We start from the raw sequence: 17,565 nt of genomic DNA, 5'->3' as shown, positions 1-17,565 counted from the left end.
CGTTATTTGTAGAGTGTTAAATAAACAAATTAACCATCTCTACGGCGTCTTCAGTAACGAAACACGTTACAAAATATATATATATATATATATTATATGTTGTTTGCAAGTTGCTGGCCCTGAAAAAGGGGCGTTTGTTCAAACATATGTTGTTCAAAAGTTTTCTGCCCCTGAAATGGGCCGTTTGTTCCACTGTGCCTTATTCACAAGATTGCTGGCCCTGAAAGTGCCGTTTGTTCAACTGTGCATGCACTAGTAGAGTTTGCTACTTTGTAGCAGACCAGGTCTTCTTTACAGCCGTTCAGCTGGTCTGGCTAGCCGGTGATGCGGTGCTGCATGTGCTGGTAGGATCAGTGGCCTATGGTGTGTGCACTGGCAGAGCCCATTGTCTCGGCGTGGTTGCTGGAGAGTTACGGCTGCTGCTTCATGACGATTGCTCTTGATCGGTGGACTGGAGAAGAGCTGATGATAGCCAAAGTCAAAGTCATGTTGCAACTGACAGTCAGTCAGTCTGTCTGTCTCGACCAGATATTTCTTTTGTGATGATAGCCAGTTGTGAACCTCCCATTTTATACCATTACTGCTGGGCGGAGCTAGCTATTGTGAGTGCTGATTGGCTAGCACCTGCTTTGATCTCCAGGGGGCCCGGACAGCGAGTGCTGTATAAATATGAGACTGACTGACTGTTGGTTGCTAACAAGCAGAAGTCATACAAAATCATGATAATGAGAATGTTCGCAACATCGGACAAGGCAAAGCCCGTCACAGAAAGTATAAGAGGCTTAAACTTGGCAGCGGTCAGGCATACGACCGTTCAAGTGACTAGACTGCCGTGGTAGCGATTACTACTAGAAATAGGGCATAATCTGCTGTACAAAGCCTGGATTGACAGAGGCCTTGTAATGTACATAGAAATAGTAATTAAGACTAGAATTAAATTGTAAATATATGTATATACTGACAATGGACTGACTAAGACTGACAAATGACAGACCCGACCTCTCATCAGAGAGGGCACCCCAAATGGACAGGACAGCAACTTTCACAAAGAAGAAGCTGGGGCTCGGCACCAAGACAGACAGACTGACTGACCGACCGACCATCAGTTGCAACATGACTTTTACTTTGACTTTGACTTCTTGGTCGCAATGTGAGTTGATACGCCCTGGCTTGAGCAGAAGTTGAATGTTGTCTGTTAGACCGGCGAAACTGTGTGTTAGGATGTTGGAGGTTCCCACACCTTTTTTGTTGTACTTATAATATATGAACTTTCTTATCATGTGTAGTGTGTTATATTTGATCTATATTTTTGAAGTCTGATATTTTTTCCAGGTTTTTATTATATATGTGCCCACAGGTTGATTACTTGAGTGCTAGAAAGGGACCTGACCAACATTATTTAAATTAAGGTAGTTGTTGATGTTTTATTATATAAAAAGAACATATATTTAAAGAAAGTGGTGATATGTTGTGTCCTGGATCATTTTACAGGTTGCATTGAGTTGCGAGAAGACACAGTGGAAAAACTCATGAGCACAGCCTCTCTTCTGCGGCTCACTGCTGTAGTTGATGCATGTTGTTCATTGCTAATGAAGCAGCTCCACCCCTCAAATTGTATTGGTATTCGACACTTTGCTGACGCTCAAGGCTGTATGGAGCTACTCAAAGTTGCACACAATTATACAACTGTAAGGACTTTGATATCTACCTTCTGTCCAGTTTTTAGTGTAAGATACTTGATGTCAGAATGATATTTGATCCACGCAACATTGAAAGAGATGTATATATTTGTTTCAGGTTGTTTCAACTCTCTTAAGTTTTAATTCAATGAATTATCAACATTCACTACCACAAATACTAAATGTTACTCCTTCATGCCTGTCAGGAGCTTTTTTTCTTTTATTGTGTTTATAACTTGCTTTAAAATATTAGAATACCTGATTAATTAATTTAATAATGTATAAAGCAGTTAAATTGCAGACATTTTGAAAACAATATATGGAGAAATGCCAGAAGTATTAAATAGTATAAGCAGTGTTCCATTATAACTGGGAACACTGTATGGCAAAGTCCCAGATATCTGGTATCCAAGCATCCAGAATTTTTATACATCTGGCCAAAAGTTCAAAGAAAATTTATCATTTATGTAAAGTTACTTCAAAAGCAAAGCTGGAGTGTGTTTGTGTTCACCCGCCATGTGGGAGTTCTCCAGTCTTCCACTGCTTGTTGTTATCCATGTAGGTGCGATCACAGTAAAGGATAGTTTCAATTTTATTCGTGTGTCAGTGCATTTAATTTGGACTTGGGGTTTCTCACTCCAAAAAATTGTATGTTTAACACTGTATAGACCTGTCTAGTAGACTTCACTGTATTGGGTTTCTGTAAGAGTATTTCTCGTACAACTGGCAGATCCATGTAACCAGCACACCCCATTCCCCCATACATGCCAAGTAACTGGAAATTTATTGCACATAATGACAGTAATGAGAAGAGAAAAATCTCTTATCCCTACTTGGAATCAAATCCTGACTCATTTGTTCAGCCCATAGCCTGGTTGCTATACCAACTGGGCTATCCTGGCTCCCAGGTTGTTATTTTATATTGTACATCGAATAACGTGTTTTGAAAATGTGGCACAGTTCAGATATTTGGGAATGACTATAACAAATCAAAACCTGATTCAGGAGGAAATTAAGAGGAAATTGAACTTTTGTAACACTTGCTACCATTCAGTCCAGAACCTTTTGTCTTATCGTCTGCTGTTTAAAGACATGAAAGTTAGAATATACAAACCCATAATTTTATTTTGCCTGTGGTTCTGTATGTGGGTCAAACTTGGTCTCTGACATTAAGGGAGGAACATTGATTGAGGATGTTCCCATCTACTTCTTGTGAATTGTTGAAATTATACAGATGGTATTTTGATCATCTTCTTCTGAAAACTGAACTTTCCTGTGCTTGAACCAAAGAAAAATCAACAAACCAAACACTTGCATGGTGCCAGCCCAGTAACCCATATAACCCAGAATAGTTCAAGACAGTTACATAAGAAAAGCAGAATGACATTACAGGAGAGTAGCAGATACCTTCATCACAAGAACTTGTACGCCTGTTGATGGCCAGTTAGGCCGAAACATGTAGTGACACATTATAGAAAGAAGATGAGTGAATATTAACCGTTGTTGCACACAATGGCAAGAAGTGGAACACAGAGTCAGATCTACATACAGTGCAACAGGATGCTACAATATAATATTATTCTGGGCCTGCTCAAATATTTAATTGCTTCATATCCGAGTGCAGCATTACGAGAAATCGCAGACTTGTCTTTGTTTTTATTAACAATGTCAGTCATCAGCGCTTATGTCGTGCAGGCCTTCTCTGCTCTGAAGCAGGTTCGTACTTACCTATACAGCATGCAGACTCAGTAGAGACCCAATATGCTGTCATTAATGACACCTGAGGAAAACAGTCTTCCAAGACCTAGAAGAAAGTCCAGACTTATACTGTGGCAGATATTTTCACTTCAGAATTGCTACTTGGACCTAAAGTACAAGAAGATCAATAGTCACCATTTTCTCCTACTGTAAGACTTCCTTCCTCTGTTATTCCTTAACATGATTAACTTATAACTCAAATTTGGATGGTTGTTTTGTGTGATGTATATTGTCACGTATTGNTACAATATAATATTATTCTGGGCCTGCTCAAATATTTAATTGCTTCATATCCGAGTGCAGCATTACGAGAAATCGCAGACTTGTCTTTGTTTTTATTAACAATGTCAGTCATCAGCGCTTATGTCGTGCAGGCCTTCTCTGCTCTGAAGCAGGTTCGTACTTACCTATACAGCATGCAGACTCAGTAGAGACCCAATATGCTGTCATTAATGACACCTGAGGAAAACAGTCTTCCAAGACCTAGAAGAAAGTCCAGACTTATACTGTGGCAGATATTTTCACTTCAGAATTGCTACTTGGACCTAAAGTACAAGAAGATCAATAGTCACCATTTTCTCCTACTGTAAGACTTCCTTCCTCTGTTATTCCTTAACATGATTAACTTATAACTCAAATTTGGATGGTTGTTTTGTGTGATGTATATATTCCATTGCCAGAACTTTCACTACCTCCTGTCCTGGGATTTGGCTACCTCTTTCAGAAAAGTTGCACTCTGCTGTTGTGTTGAAGGGAAATATTTGTAGAGATTGCTGCCAATTCAAATCTTCATGGTCCATGTTAATGCAACTATCATCTGTCTCTCCCACCTCAATGGTCAGCTGATTTCTGATAGCTGTTGCATGATCATATTGTATTATTTGTGTTAAATTTTATTTTCAGGAACATTTTATGGAGGTTACTCAAAACCAAGAGTTCCTGAAGTTACCAGCTGATGAAGTGGCCAAGCTTTTGGCATCTGATGATCTCAATGTGCCTTCAGAAGAGGAAATATTTCATGTAAGCTGGTATCATATTATGCAAGAAAAATTCTGATAAGGTAAAATTCATATGGTTGAGAGAGGCTCTCAGAGTAATGACTCACAGAAACTCTAAACCTGGGATACTGGATAAGAATTTATGAGACAGATACTAATATGTAATATTTGTCAAGTTTGAATCTGTAGGTTTTTGGCTGTCAGTCAGTATATAAAATACAATAAATCTCTATATAAGGAAGATAAGAGGAACAAATCTTGCACTTCATTGATTAAGCTTGAGGATTTTTAATGAGGTGTCATTTACATAGAGACTGTCCTAGCATTCATTTGAAGTAGCTGAGGAAGAAACTGTATATACTAGCTGGTATACTAGCTGAGATGAAACCATATTCGATACCTTGTAAATGCAAGCCAGACTTGTGGATTTTCTTAATGGAGGTTTTATTATTGAAAAGTGTTCTAAACAGTTTAGTTTTTCTACTTAATTCTGTTTTCTTTTATGATCATTATATGTAAACAGGCATGAAGTTATTTGTCGTGTTATACACCCAACACGTGACAGTTTGGTGTCAGAAGTGGTTACGAACTTACACACGTGACCGTCAGAATTGGTTTACGAACTTATACACGCGAAAGGAACATGGAATCACAGCAGATGATGGAACTTCTGCTGAAGAAAATCAACGCTGGCCAAGAAAAAACAGACGAAATGCTGAAAGAGATAATGGCCTACCAAGAAAAGGTGGCGGCTGACTCGAAAGCCTGGTGAGAAGAGATGGCTGCAGAAAGAGAAGCTACCCAAGCAAGAACAAGAGCCATCGAAGCAAGAATGGCCACATGCGAGCCAAGAGGTTGAAAGCTGATATGAATGCCTGGCAGGAAGAGACGACAGCCTGCCAAGATGCAACGGAGAAAAATCCAAGAGAAAAGTGGATATAGTTGACTGACAGTCGATTCCTAATGAAGACAATGAGACGATAGCTTGCCAAGAGATGGAGGCAAGTCTAGTAGAAGAAAAGCCGGCCGCAGTGGACACGAAACCTGCGGCGGCAAAACAAGAAGAGGTCCCCACAGTGATACCGGTCGTAGAACCTGAAAAGGAAACAATGGATACCAGAGAAGAGACGATGGCCTGCCGAGAGATGGAGACACATCTACAAGAAGAAAAAGAGCCAACCTCAGTGGACAGGAAACCTGAGGTGGCCCAACAACGAGAAGTCCCCAATGAAGTTGCCGTAGTGAAACCGGTCAAAGGACAGAAGAAACGGTATAGGGGCAAGAAGCAAGCTGCAGGGCGACGTGGAGAGCCACAGGAAGTAACCCAAGGAATTTCTGGATCCCGGATGAAGTTGGCCACTGCTTGCAGGAAGGTGTCCCGCCATGCGACAGTGGCATGGCACAAGAGGAACATCCTCAGGAATTCGACCCAAGTAAAATGTGGACTGCGGCATGAATTGGCTGCCGAAAGAAATAAGACTAGCTGTGCAAATGTGACACAGCGCAAGAGACTGAGACTCCAGAGAGATCTGCTGGAGTCACGCACAAGCCCACATAAGGATTTGTCAAAGAAAGCACGAGAAGGACTCAATGTGAGAGGAGGACACAAGGACTTGTCCTGAAAGGGAAATTTGACGCATGTGCAAGTGCACAAGCAGACGTGCTGCACGGAATCCCAGCAGATGCGGACATCAAAAACTGAATACTGTGGAGGTGTCGACCCCCTCCAAAACGAAAAAGAAGCAAACCACAGAGGAGGAGCTGGTAATATAGAAGTACTGGGCTCCCGAGCAAGAGTGAATGTGCAATGGATGAATGTTATAGAACTGGATCTTCTGGCAAGTAAAAAGGGAACCGCTCAAGACAAACTCTGTCTTAAGAGGGGAGCGGATGTAACGGACAAAGAATAGTCGCTGCAAGAAGAGTAGCCGAAACAACAGGAGATCCACCAAGCACGTCCTTGGAAGAAAAGGAACGGAGATGCACCGTTAGGCTATTCGGGACGAACAGCCTTAAGGAGGGAGTAGTGTGATGTGTTGCGCTATGCAGGACACCCCTCCCCCCGCCAGCGGTGACGTAACACCATCGGAGCCCTGTCATTACTAGGGTAATAGGCAAGTCAACACTCCTTCCCCTACCCCACCAGTGGTGACGTGGCCAAGGGATGCCGTGGTTGCTATGCAGCCATAAACAACTCCTGACAGCGTTGCCAGTAACACCTGTAAACACGGCGCCAGACAACAGTGGTGCCTATTATGTGGCTGTTTTCTGTGTTGTCCGGAACGAGGCTACATAGGGAGCAGTGAAGACTATTCACAGTTAGTTTACGAGATAGTTACGAGTTTGCCAGGCAGTCAACCTTTCAGTTGCAGTCTAGTAATTGTAATACTGCAGATAGCAGTAATGTTGAGCTTTTAAATTGTGCGATTGTAAGAGCGAATGTGAAATAAAATTCGCTATAACCAACAAGGCATGAAGTTATTTGTCGCATTATACACCCAACACGTGACAATAAGATATGCATATTGTGACGAATATGACCGTTGTTAGTCAGTGGTTTGGTAAACACATTCCAGAGCTTATATTATTAAATTATATTTAAATTTTATCTAAAAATTAATTTATTCTTTTATTACCTGAAAGCACATTAATTGTGATATGTTTTTCCTCAGGCTTTAATGATGTGGGTGAAGAATGATGTAGATTATAGAAAGAAGGATGTAAGCCGCCTGCTTGGTCTTGTTAAGCTTCCTCTTCTTATGCCATCGGTAAGATTTTGTAAATTGAAGACTTTGGTTGTGACATATATTCAGTTCATCGCTCTTGTTACACTAGAGGTTTTATTCTTACGTGAGTTGCTATAGAATGACAAGTATGTTGTTCTTGGGAGACCTGAGGTATATTCTTTAACCTTTATTGACTTATCATCAAGTATTCTCTATAGTGAATTCTTGGTTCATCATGACTTTGGGGCGAGTAAACATGTCGCATATGCTCCTCCCTTCCCTCCCTGAGCCAGCCTAAAGCGTAGAATTGTTATTTTTCCCACTCCTATTTATGGATCTCATTTATTCCCACCTGCTGTAAATTGTTTATAACATTGAACCTAACAAGGTGATTCACAGCTTGACAAGATCAGGTTTCAATCACATCTCTTTGCTTCTTGTGGTATATTTTATGATGATCAGGCCATGTAGTGTCAAATGGTAGGATGATTAGTGAATTGGAAAGTATTTGAAAGGAAGCAATCATGGTCTGAGGGACTGGAGGGACTGAGGGAAACGATGAAAAAGTACAGTCAAGATCTTGAATTGAGGCATCTGGGTGTATGTGACACAAAATAAGATTTATTTTATAAAAGCAATTCAACAAATTTTGCCCCCCCCCACAACAGAAAGGGTAAAACATTGTTATATTAAAGGATTTATCAAATAAGTTTTTATAAGTGAGGAATATCCTAGCTTATATTTGAATGATGCACTGCGAAATAAGTCAGTAATGTTTCCTATATGCCATCCTGTTCAGTATATAACTTCCACCTACCCTCATCAACTTTATCAGTATATCAAAAAGGAGTCTACTTTACTGGCATAAAAGTGTTCAACAATCTGCCACAAAGTATATTAAAAACTTGGGCAATGATACTAAAAAGTTTAAATCAGAGTTAAAGAATTATCTACATGCTCATTCCTTCTACTCTTTAGATGAATACTTCAATGTAAATAGAGAATGATGTAAAATTAAGTTATATTAATTTTTAAGCTAAAATTGCCTGTACTTACGTATGTAACCTTTTGACTTGTTCTGTATCCAAAGGTACTAACCTGCTTAGGATTTATAGAATGTAAATAAATTCAATTCAGTTCAATATGTGGACTCTGTCATTACACCATTCTCACTTATTTACTGTTTAATCACCTCAGAGGTACCAGCATGTAAATGAGTCAAAAGAAAGACAAATATAAAATGTTCCTAATTTTTTGTTGCTGTGCAGAGTAAAGCAGGTTTGAGTCGGATGGAGTGAGCAGGGAAGGAGGCACACATATAGGTCAGACCACAAACACAGACTTGTGTGTATTCTAGTATGTTAGTGGAAAATGACCTAATGAAATGGAAGTAAATAGGAATTCCTAGACACACTTAACATTTCCATGCACTATTTCTATACACATATTAATACATTATGTGTTCAATCTATTTCTTGTGGCATAGTTTATTGCAGATTACATTGAGACAGATCCGCTATTTCGAGAGGATCGTGTTTGCCAAGAACTTATTATGGAAGCTCTGAAGTATCATTTGCTCCCTGAACGCCGTCCAATGCTCCAGTCACCTCGTACTCGTCCAAGGAAGTCTACAGTTGGAGTTTTATATGCTGTTGGTGGAATGGATGCTAACAAAGGTAGGAGAAAATAGTAAGCCCCAGACATGAATAAGCACAGATTGTTTTAATGTCTGTAATTCATGATCAGTTCTGGCATAAGGAGCATAATGTTTTGTTTCATGATCACAGTGACATCATCACTCGAAAGGTGTTTTATTTTCAGAAACACACTTAAACCTAGCTTTAAAAATACACTTCATTAATTCTGATGTTGATTCTGAGCAATGTTGCCAACATTTCATACGTATTATTAATACTAGAATTACATGTAAANGGCTGAACGGGGCTGATAGTACGCACCAGTATCGGTAGGGTATGGCGACAGTAGAAATTAAAGGGGGACGCACAATGGACCAATAAGTGGTCTAAGTGCATGAGGAAACCCACCCCCTCTAATAATAATAGTAATAATAATAATAATACATGTAAAACTGAGGCCACGCCATAGCTCTAGTGGTTAGTTGCTGGCTTCCCATCGTGGTGGCCTGGGTTTGATCCCAGGTCTGGTCAAGTGGGATTTGTGGTGGACAAAGTGACACTGGGGTAGGTTTTCTCTGAGTACTTCGGTTCCCCTGCCAGTCTTCATTCCACCAATTGCTCCACAATCACCCTCACCTATCATCTGGGGTTGGTACAATAGGCCAGAAGTGGCCGCAGTACAAGGGACTTAGTCCCACCCCACTAGCATTAAAAGAAAATAAATTACATGTAAAACTGTAAATAGTAAATGTCCGCAAGGAATTGGTCTCTTGACAAATGGCTATGTAGAATGCTGACATGTAAAATTATAAATATAGATGACATATACTACTGATTTTGACTGCAGTAAATATTACTGCACTGGTTAGGGCCAGCAGCAGTTGTAAATAACAGACCCATCCTCTCATCAGAGAGGGTGCCCCACGTGAACAAACGTGCCACTGTCTGACAGTAACAAAAATCTGGTTTTTGGCCCCAGAAGTGGTTTGACATCAAGACAGTTGGGCTGACTGACCATTGGTCATAACTAGGGACCGGATTTTTATGCCCTAATAATCACTTAAATATGTATGCATTTATGCATGAAAAACTTCTGAAATATGCACATAAAATTTATACCAAATATTAAAATTGATTTTACATTATTTTAAGACCAACAAATCAATATTTAAGTTCATTTTATGTAATCACTGAATGATTCACTTGCAACAAAAAGTTATACTTAAATACAAATCATGCAACAAAGCCAACTTATTTCATTACAAATTTAAAAAAACCAATGGCACTCACATTTAGCTCTCCGAACGTTCAACTTGTTTTCTGTTGCAGTTCACAGTTACTAAATGTTTTAGGTTTTCCATAGTTAGTCGCCTCCTATTGTCTCGTAAGATGTCCTTATAGTGGGAAAACCTTCATTCCACCTCACAGGAAATTAGGGGTGCATGTACAAAAGCCGCTATTTGTTCCACTGTTAGTGATTTTTTACTTGGCAGTTCAGTACATTTACCAGGTAAAATTTCTTCAATTTCACAAATTTGTTCATATCCTGGATTTTTTTAAAGAATGCTGTGTACTTTTTCCTTTATTACTTCACCAACTCTTCCAGGAACCGAATTCAATTTGGAAACAGTGGTTTTGAACACACTTGTAGTATTGCTGTTGCTTGCCTCCAGTGAGGAAATGGCAGATGGAAGATGAGGGAAGTGAGCAGATATATAGGAAAGATTAATTTCTAGTTCTGTGTTTTTTAGTACATTTTGGGCAATTTGAATTGATGCTGCACTTCTGGGATGAAATGTATTCACGACATTCCTAACTGTTTCTAAATGTTCGGTATAATAACTCGCTGCACACAGCCACGTGTCCCAGCGTGTTAAAATTGGTTCTGGCGAAAGTGGAATGCTCAGTGCTACTGCTTTAAAGGCTTTAAAGGCAGTGACAGCTGTCACTGCAGCTACTGCTCTCTGCATTCCAAGCCATTCAACTGCTCTGAAGATGGAGGCGATACATTCCTCTGAAACGTCGGCCAAAACGAAGAATACACGGCGCCTAAACCCAGAAGACGACTTTCTTCGAAATATAAGAGGCTTAAACTTGGTGGCAGTCAGGCCTATGACAGTTCAGCTGACTAACTCCAGTTTCAGAGTAGTTACATGAGTTAAGGCATAACCTGCTGCACAAGCCTACTTTGGCAGGAAACCTCTGTATATCTTGCATAAATGTTGGTAGAGTGCAGTGACAAAGGATGCACAGAGCCCATTGAGAACTGGATGCCATGACAGCTTGGATATACTTGTGCTGAAACTACGATGCAACAAACCTAGCACCTACATAGAAAGACTGACCCTTCCTTCGTTGAAGAGGAGGCCCATTTCGAAACACATTCATATCTAGGAGAGAATGAAAGTCATGGTCATGGATCTCAAGGAGACTGAAGCCAGGAATGACTGTGCTGGCAAAGACCAGCAGCAATTTTATTGCCTGACCGAAGCTAGTCTAGTATAGCTGCACAACTCCCAAAGTCATGAGAAAAACATGTGATCATGGGTCCTGCAGGACTCAGAACCAAGAATTACTGTGTGTATGTTGAGAGCCAGCAACAATTTACTTGACAGACNGAATGTAACTCAAAGACAGCCGAATCTGACCTCCAACTTATGTTGACTAACTTCCTTTTGTCTATAAATGATATAATGATACAAATTCCGTCCCAAGTGCAAACAATATATTATGTGTCCTTGATCTTGTTCACCTACACTACATGTTTCGGCCTCAGACGGCCATCATCAGGTGTATAACACTCACGTCGCTGTCACACTGCACTCAGCCTAAAATTTAACATTTAAAACACTTTCATTCTTATTATCAACATCTACTTCGTTGATATCTGTCTGGATGTAGATTATTTTACACACGTTACTTTTGACGTACCTGTAGTAGCACTATAAAATCTTTAGTTCTAATTTTAAAATCCTTTAAAATTTTTTCTCAAAATTTTAAATTTTAGAGAAAAAATTTTAATTTTAATTTTATAGTGCTACTATAAAAAATTTTATAGTAGCACTATAAAATCTTTAGTTCTAATTAAAATTAGAAAATTAAAATCTAGTTAAAATTAGAACTAAAGATTTTATAGTGCTACTACAGGTATGTCAAAAGTAACGTGTGTAAAATAATCTACATCCAGACAGATATCAACGAAGTAGATGTTGATAATAAGAATGAAAGTGTTTTAAATGTTAAATTTTAGGCTGAGTGCAGTGTGACAGCGACGTGAGTGTTATACACCTGATGATGGCCGTCTGAGGCCGAAACATGTAGTGTAGGTGAACAAGATCAAGGACACATAATATATTGTTTGCACTTGGGACGGAATTTGTATCATTATATCATTTATAGACAAAAGGAAGTTAGTCAACATAAGTTGGAGGTCAGATTCGGCTGTCTTTGAGTTACATTCTTAGCATCCACTGCCTAGCAGTAACTATGAACAAACAGAAGACTTTATGTATGCTGTAGTTGTGATCTTTAGACTGTTATAGTTAATTGTAGCTATAGGAAATAAACATTCAATAAATAAAATTATCAACCTGAACGTGGTATATAGTCCCTAATATGTGACAATATATGAGTATATAAACATATGTATTGTGTATATATGAAGCACTTGCTTGGGAACATCAGTCGATTATAGATTTTTGGTGCACTCTGCAGACCTGACAAGGGCCATTTGATGCTGTTCCCTGCTTACTGTCCCTGTTGGCCCAAAGTGGGCATCACCTTCCACCTCACTTGTAAATTGAACAAGTCTCACAGTTTACTTTTTGCTATGTCAGCTTTATAAAATGTGGTGAAAATGATTTTTTCAGTGTATATGTTTATTATAATGCTTAGTATTAATATGTCACACTTTAATTTAAGAGAATTATCTGTCAAATTAACTGTAAAGCAAACATATGTTTAATTATATCTAAGTAAGTAGCATGCATGGTGTTAATTTTGGCATTGAGTAATAAATTTTGCTCATTATATTGTGGCATACCTGCCAAAAGCTGGAATAGTTAATCAGAGAAGACACATTACTAGGTTAGAGCACAGTAAACAGGATATCAGCGTAGCAACAGTTATGCACACAACAACAGAGGGATCGTGGAAAGTGGTGTTCTCTGTTGGATCACTGCATAGGCTATATCTGGAGAGCTGAAACCGATGAAGAGTCAGTCAAGGAGAGATTAGCAGTCCACAGATGAGGTGGAAGCAAGCAGTAGTCAGTGGAGGCCAGTTGCAGCTAGGAGCAAATGGCCAGGAGTTGCAGCCACAAAGAGTTACAACATAGTATGAGATGGGTGCCAGCCAGTGAGACCAGAGCCATGGAACAAGGATGCGAAGGAATCCACAGCACTGGAAGCCATTGCCAGGCGACAAATGGTGAAAACACAGCAGACTAAGAAGACTTAGTGCATGCTGTATTGGATTGTAGAGTGCATGAATCAGCAGTAGCACTGAAATTAATTGTAGTCATGAGTTTAAAGAGTCCAGTAAATCCGATTACCAATCCAAACCCTGTGTCTAGACACGTATGGGTAAATACGTGACAATATTTTGCTTCAGGTGCTAACAGAAAGATGAATAAAGAATTCTGGAATATAGAGACTGGTTATTATTTCAGGTGCAACAAACATTGAGAAGTATGATCTGAGATCTAATACATGGAGTCATGCAGCCCGTATGAGTGGGCGTCGTCTACAGTTTGGCGTAGCCGTGCTAGATGGACGTTTATACGTTGTAGGAGGACGTGATGGTCTTAAAACTCTCAATAGTGTAGAATGTTATGACATAGAGAGCAAGACATGGACCACGCTTCCACCAATGTCTACACACAGACATGGTTTAGGTAATTATTTTTTCATTTTCAAACTCTTATGAATGGCATTGTTGACAATAAAATATTGATTTGGTTTCTCCTATATACAATGATCACGCTTGCTAAATTTACCAATTTTGTAATCGCATGTGGTCATGGATATTGTTATGATCAGCATGTGGTTTGTCTAAAGCACTGAGAGGCCCAACTTCAAGAGACTAGCTAATTTTATAAATATATGTAAACAACTGTCATATAAAGTGGGTCCCTTGTCCCCATGGCATGGCCCTTCCTCAGAATGGGGAAGGAGGATACAGCCTGCAGATGTGGTGGGTAGCTGCAAATATATTGAGTAAGCAGTTGCAGATAGCAGACAATGGGCGGTCCTCCAGCTTGAAGGTTGGGTGTGGGCCTAACAACTCCTCACCATAAAAAAATAAGCTTCTTATGAAATGTCACTTGGGCAGATTCTTTGGCTAAATGACGTAAGCTGAAGAAAATGGACATGAAATTTCGTAGGTGGAATGCAAGAAATCTATATAAGGCAGGTTCACTTATGACAGTTGGTGAAAGAAATATTGAAATGTATGTTAGATTTAGTGTGAGGTCAGAGGAGGTCAGATGGAACAGGGGTGGCATGGAACCAGCAACCACTTTTCTGTGGAAAGGGGTATGAAAATCATGAATTAGGTACAGGTTTTTTTGTACATAAGAGAATCATATCAGCAGATAAGAGGGTAGAAATTGTTAGTAATAGGATGTTTTAGACAATACTAAGAAGTTACTGGTGTGATATTGTTCTGAATGCTCATGCCCCAGCAGGATAAAACTGACGATATGAAGGACAGCTTGTATGAGGCACTAGAACATGTATTCAATAAATTCCCTAAATACCACATGAAAATTTTGTTAGGAGATTTCAGTGCCAAAGCATGTAAGGAGGACATTTCAATCCAACAACTGGGAATGAGAGTTTGCATGAAATTAGTAATGGTAACAGAGTTAGGGTAGTAAACTTTGCCACATTGAAAAATCTGATTGTGAGAAGTACACTGTTCCCACATGGTGACATTCATAAATTTACCTGGGCATCTGATAGGAAGACAATAAAATTGGCCATATTTTGATAGATAGGAGGTAGCATTCAAGTGTACTTGATGTCTGATTATTCAGGGGAGCAGACTATGATTCTGACCACTGTTTGATGGTGGCAAAAGTTAGGGAGAGACTGGCAGTGAGTAAACAGTAATGCACAGATTTTATATGGAGAGGTTCAATCTCAAGAATGGCTGAACTCCAATGAGCTAATTAGTTATAGCATAAACTACTGTAATCATAAAGTTAACCTCTAACACATACACATGCAAAACTTATATTTTTCAGGGTACATAATTTCCTGAATATTATCCCATGAATGCTTTTCCAGTAATATGCATGTCACTTGGCTACCATAAAAGTCTAGTCTTTAAACACAATTTATCAGTTTAGGAACAAGTTACCGCTTCTCTCATGTAATCCTTTCCTCTCTTTAGGTAATGTTCTTCATAGTCTTAAAGATGAGATAGTGTTTTCTTTTTCATTAATTCCTTCCTACCCAATGGGTAGTTCTCTATAATCACATGAATGAGACACTTTTTTATGCTCACTCCTTCCCACTTTTTATACTGGCTGTTTATAGCCTAACTTTCATATACCTCTCTATTTACATATATTCATACTTAGTAATGAAGGAACATGCCCTAAGAAATTCATTAGGCATTGACTAATTAAGTCATGACATGAAATCTCAGTTGACAAATTGATGTTTATGCAGGAGGCAAATAATTTCTGCTTTCATGGATCCCAGTGGTTCATTTCCATGTCCACCAAAGTCATATCTTCAGCTAGTTGAACCCATGTGTGCTGCAGTTTGACATTTTGTTTGGCAGGGGTTGGTGTGTTAGAAGGCCCCCTATATGCTGTTGGTGGTCATGATGGTTGGAGTTACTTGAACACTGTTGAACGTTGGGACCCCCAGGCTCGACAGTGGAGCTATGTGGCACCCATGTCAACTGCGCGGTCTAGCGTAGGTGTGGCTGTGCTCAATAGCAAGTAAGTCAAGCCGTGCCTTCAGGATATCTGAAAACTTTTGGTGACATTTCACACCAAACCAGTTCAATCAAGGCTTGAATCAAACCCGGTCATGTCTGTCGCTTATGAATTTGGCAGACTCTGAATCTATATGTGTTTAATAGAAATTGGATATTTTCTTTCACAATCAACTGTGACACTCGGTTCATTCACATCTCACTGTGGTGAGTAATGGCATTGACTCAGCAAGTTTGATTTTTCCATTCAGTTCTGGTAAGTTCCTCAGTTAAAAAATTTGCCTATTATAGTGTTCAGTTTCAAGTATTCCAGGTCAAAACTAAAAAGTTTAAATCAGAGTTAAAGAATTATCTACATGCTCATTCCTTCTACTCTTTAGATGAATACTTCAATGTAAATAGAGAATGATGTAAAATTAAGTTATATTAATTTTTAAGCTAAAATTGCCTGTACTTATGTATGTAACCTTTTGACTTGTTCTGTATCCAAAGGTACTAACCTGCTTAGGATTTATAGAATGTAAATAAATTCAATTCGATAAACACAGGGTTAAATTACTTAAATTTAAGAATTTCCTCAGAGTAGTATTCATATTCATAGGTACCCAAAGAAACCTTAAGTGGCGGGGTCCCCGCTGAATTTGTAGGGTGATCAAGGAGGATGAGATAGGTGGCACATGTAGTATGCATGAAAATTGTAGTTGGAAAACCTGAAAGGAAGAGACTGCTTGGGGGATCTAGGCATACATACAGTTTTGATACATGTATTAAAATGAACCTCAACTAAATAGGATGTGAAGATGTGGACTGGATTCAACTGGTTCAGAACAGATCCATTGGCAGGCTCTTTTGAATAAGGTAATGAACTATCTAGTGCCATGAAAGACAAGGAATTTCTTAACTAACTGAACAACTATCAGCTTCTCAAGAATGATTCTGTTCTATGAAGTTAGATAATTAGTTATCTTTGGCTGTCTGTTGTTCAAAACTGGTATGTATTAACATATCAAGAACCATTCAGAGGATTAAGATGGAATGCAGTAATAAATTCACCCTTGAAATTTTATAGGTGTTCCATGGAAAACTTTGTACTTTACATGTTTCGCTTGTTTTTCAAGGTTGTATGCAGTAGGTGGACGTGATGGTGGTTCCTGTCTTAGAACTGTGGAGTGCTATGATCCTCACACCAACAAATGGCTACCATGTGCACCACTGGCCAATCAGAGAGGTGGTGTTGGTGTTGGAGTAGTCAATGGTTATTTATATGCGTTGGGAGGCCATGATGCACCAGCTTCAAATCCTTTGGCATCACGTTTTGACTCTGTTGAAAGGTTAGTCAACAATACTGGCCATCCTATCTGATGTGAAAGAGAAGGCTCAGTTTGGTCCCGCGCCCCATTCAACAATCCATGCATACGGGTATTACAACCATTTGGATAAGGAAATTGTCAGAGAGTACATTATGTCCATTTTACAGTCTGGAGTCCATGATTTTATTTCACACCATACTAATCATGCAAAATTGTTCCTTCTCACACCCTACTCCTGTAGCCACCTCCTGTAAATTTCTTGGCAAATAGCAGAATAGTAAACAGCTTGTGACTGTATCCTCCATCCTAACTCCATGGGACGAAGTCTTTTAGATCCTGATGATCACTTACCAGTCAAGAAATACCCCCACCTTTTATGGAACCCATGGGAGCCCACCACTGGACCCTATCCTCGACCATCTGGATGCAGTCCATGCTTTCACACACTAATTATTTAACACTTCGCGGACCGGACGCCTAGGCCTAGGCATTTGTGTTTTAAACGT

The 17,565-nt window shown here is 39.3% G+C and overlaps 1 protein-coding gene across 7 annotated transcripts in view; it reads left to right on the top strand.

Moving 5' to 3' along the window:
- The window catches only part of LOC111861836 (kelch-like protein 5), a 33,272-nt gene that overhangs the window by 9,106 nt on the left and 6,601 nt on the right, over positions 1 to 17,565 (top strand). For all 7 annotated transcript variants that reach the window (XM_023846740.1, XM_023846744.1, XM_023846743.2 and 4 more), the window contains 7 exons: positions 1,492 to 1,688; positions 4,341 to 4,457; positions 7,108 to 7,203; positions 8,648 to 8,837; positions 13,468 to 13,692; positions 15,591 to 15,753; positions 16,868 to 17,080. In XM_023846740.1, coding sequence (XP_023702508.1) covers positions 1,492 to 1,688; positions 4,341 to 4,457; positions 7,108 to 7,203; positions 8,648 to 8,837; positions 13,468 to 13,692; positions 15,591 to 15,753; positions 16,868 to 17,080 — 1,201 coding nt within the window. The remainder of the gene's footprint in view (positions 1 to 1,491; positions 1,689 to 4,340; positions 4,458 to 7,107; positions 7,204 to 8,647; positions 8,838 to 13,467; positions 13,693 to 15,590; positions 15,754 to 16,867; positions 17,081 to 17,565) is intronic.

Source organism: Cryptotermes secundus, unplaced genomic scaffold (genome assembly GCF_002891405.2).
Source record: "Cryptotermes secundus unplaced genomic scaffold, Csec_1.0 scaffold819, whole genome shotgun sequence".
Classification (NCBI taxonomy): Eukaryota; Metazoa; Arthropoda; class Insecta; order Blattodea; family Kalotermitidae; genus Cryptotermes; species Cryptotermes secundus.
This window is presented reverse-complemented; position numbering and strand designations above follow the sequence as displayed.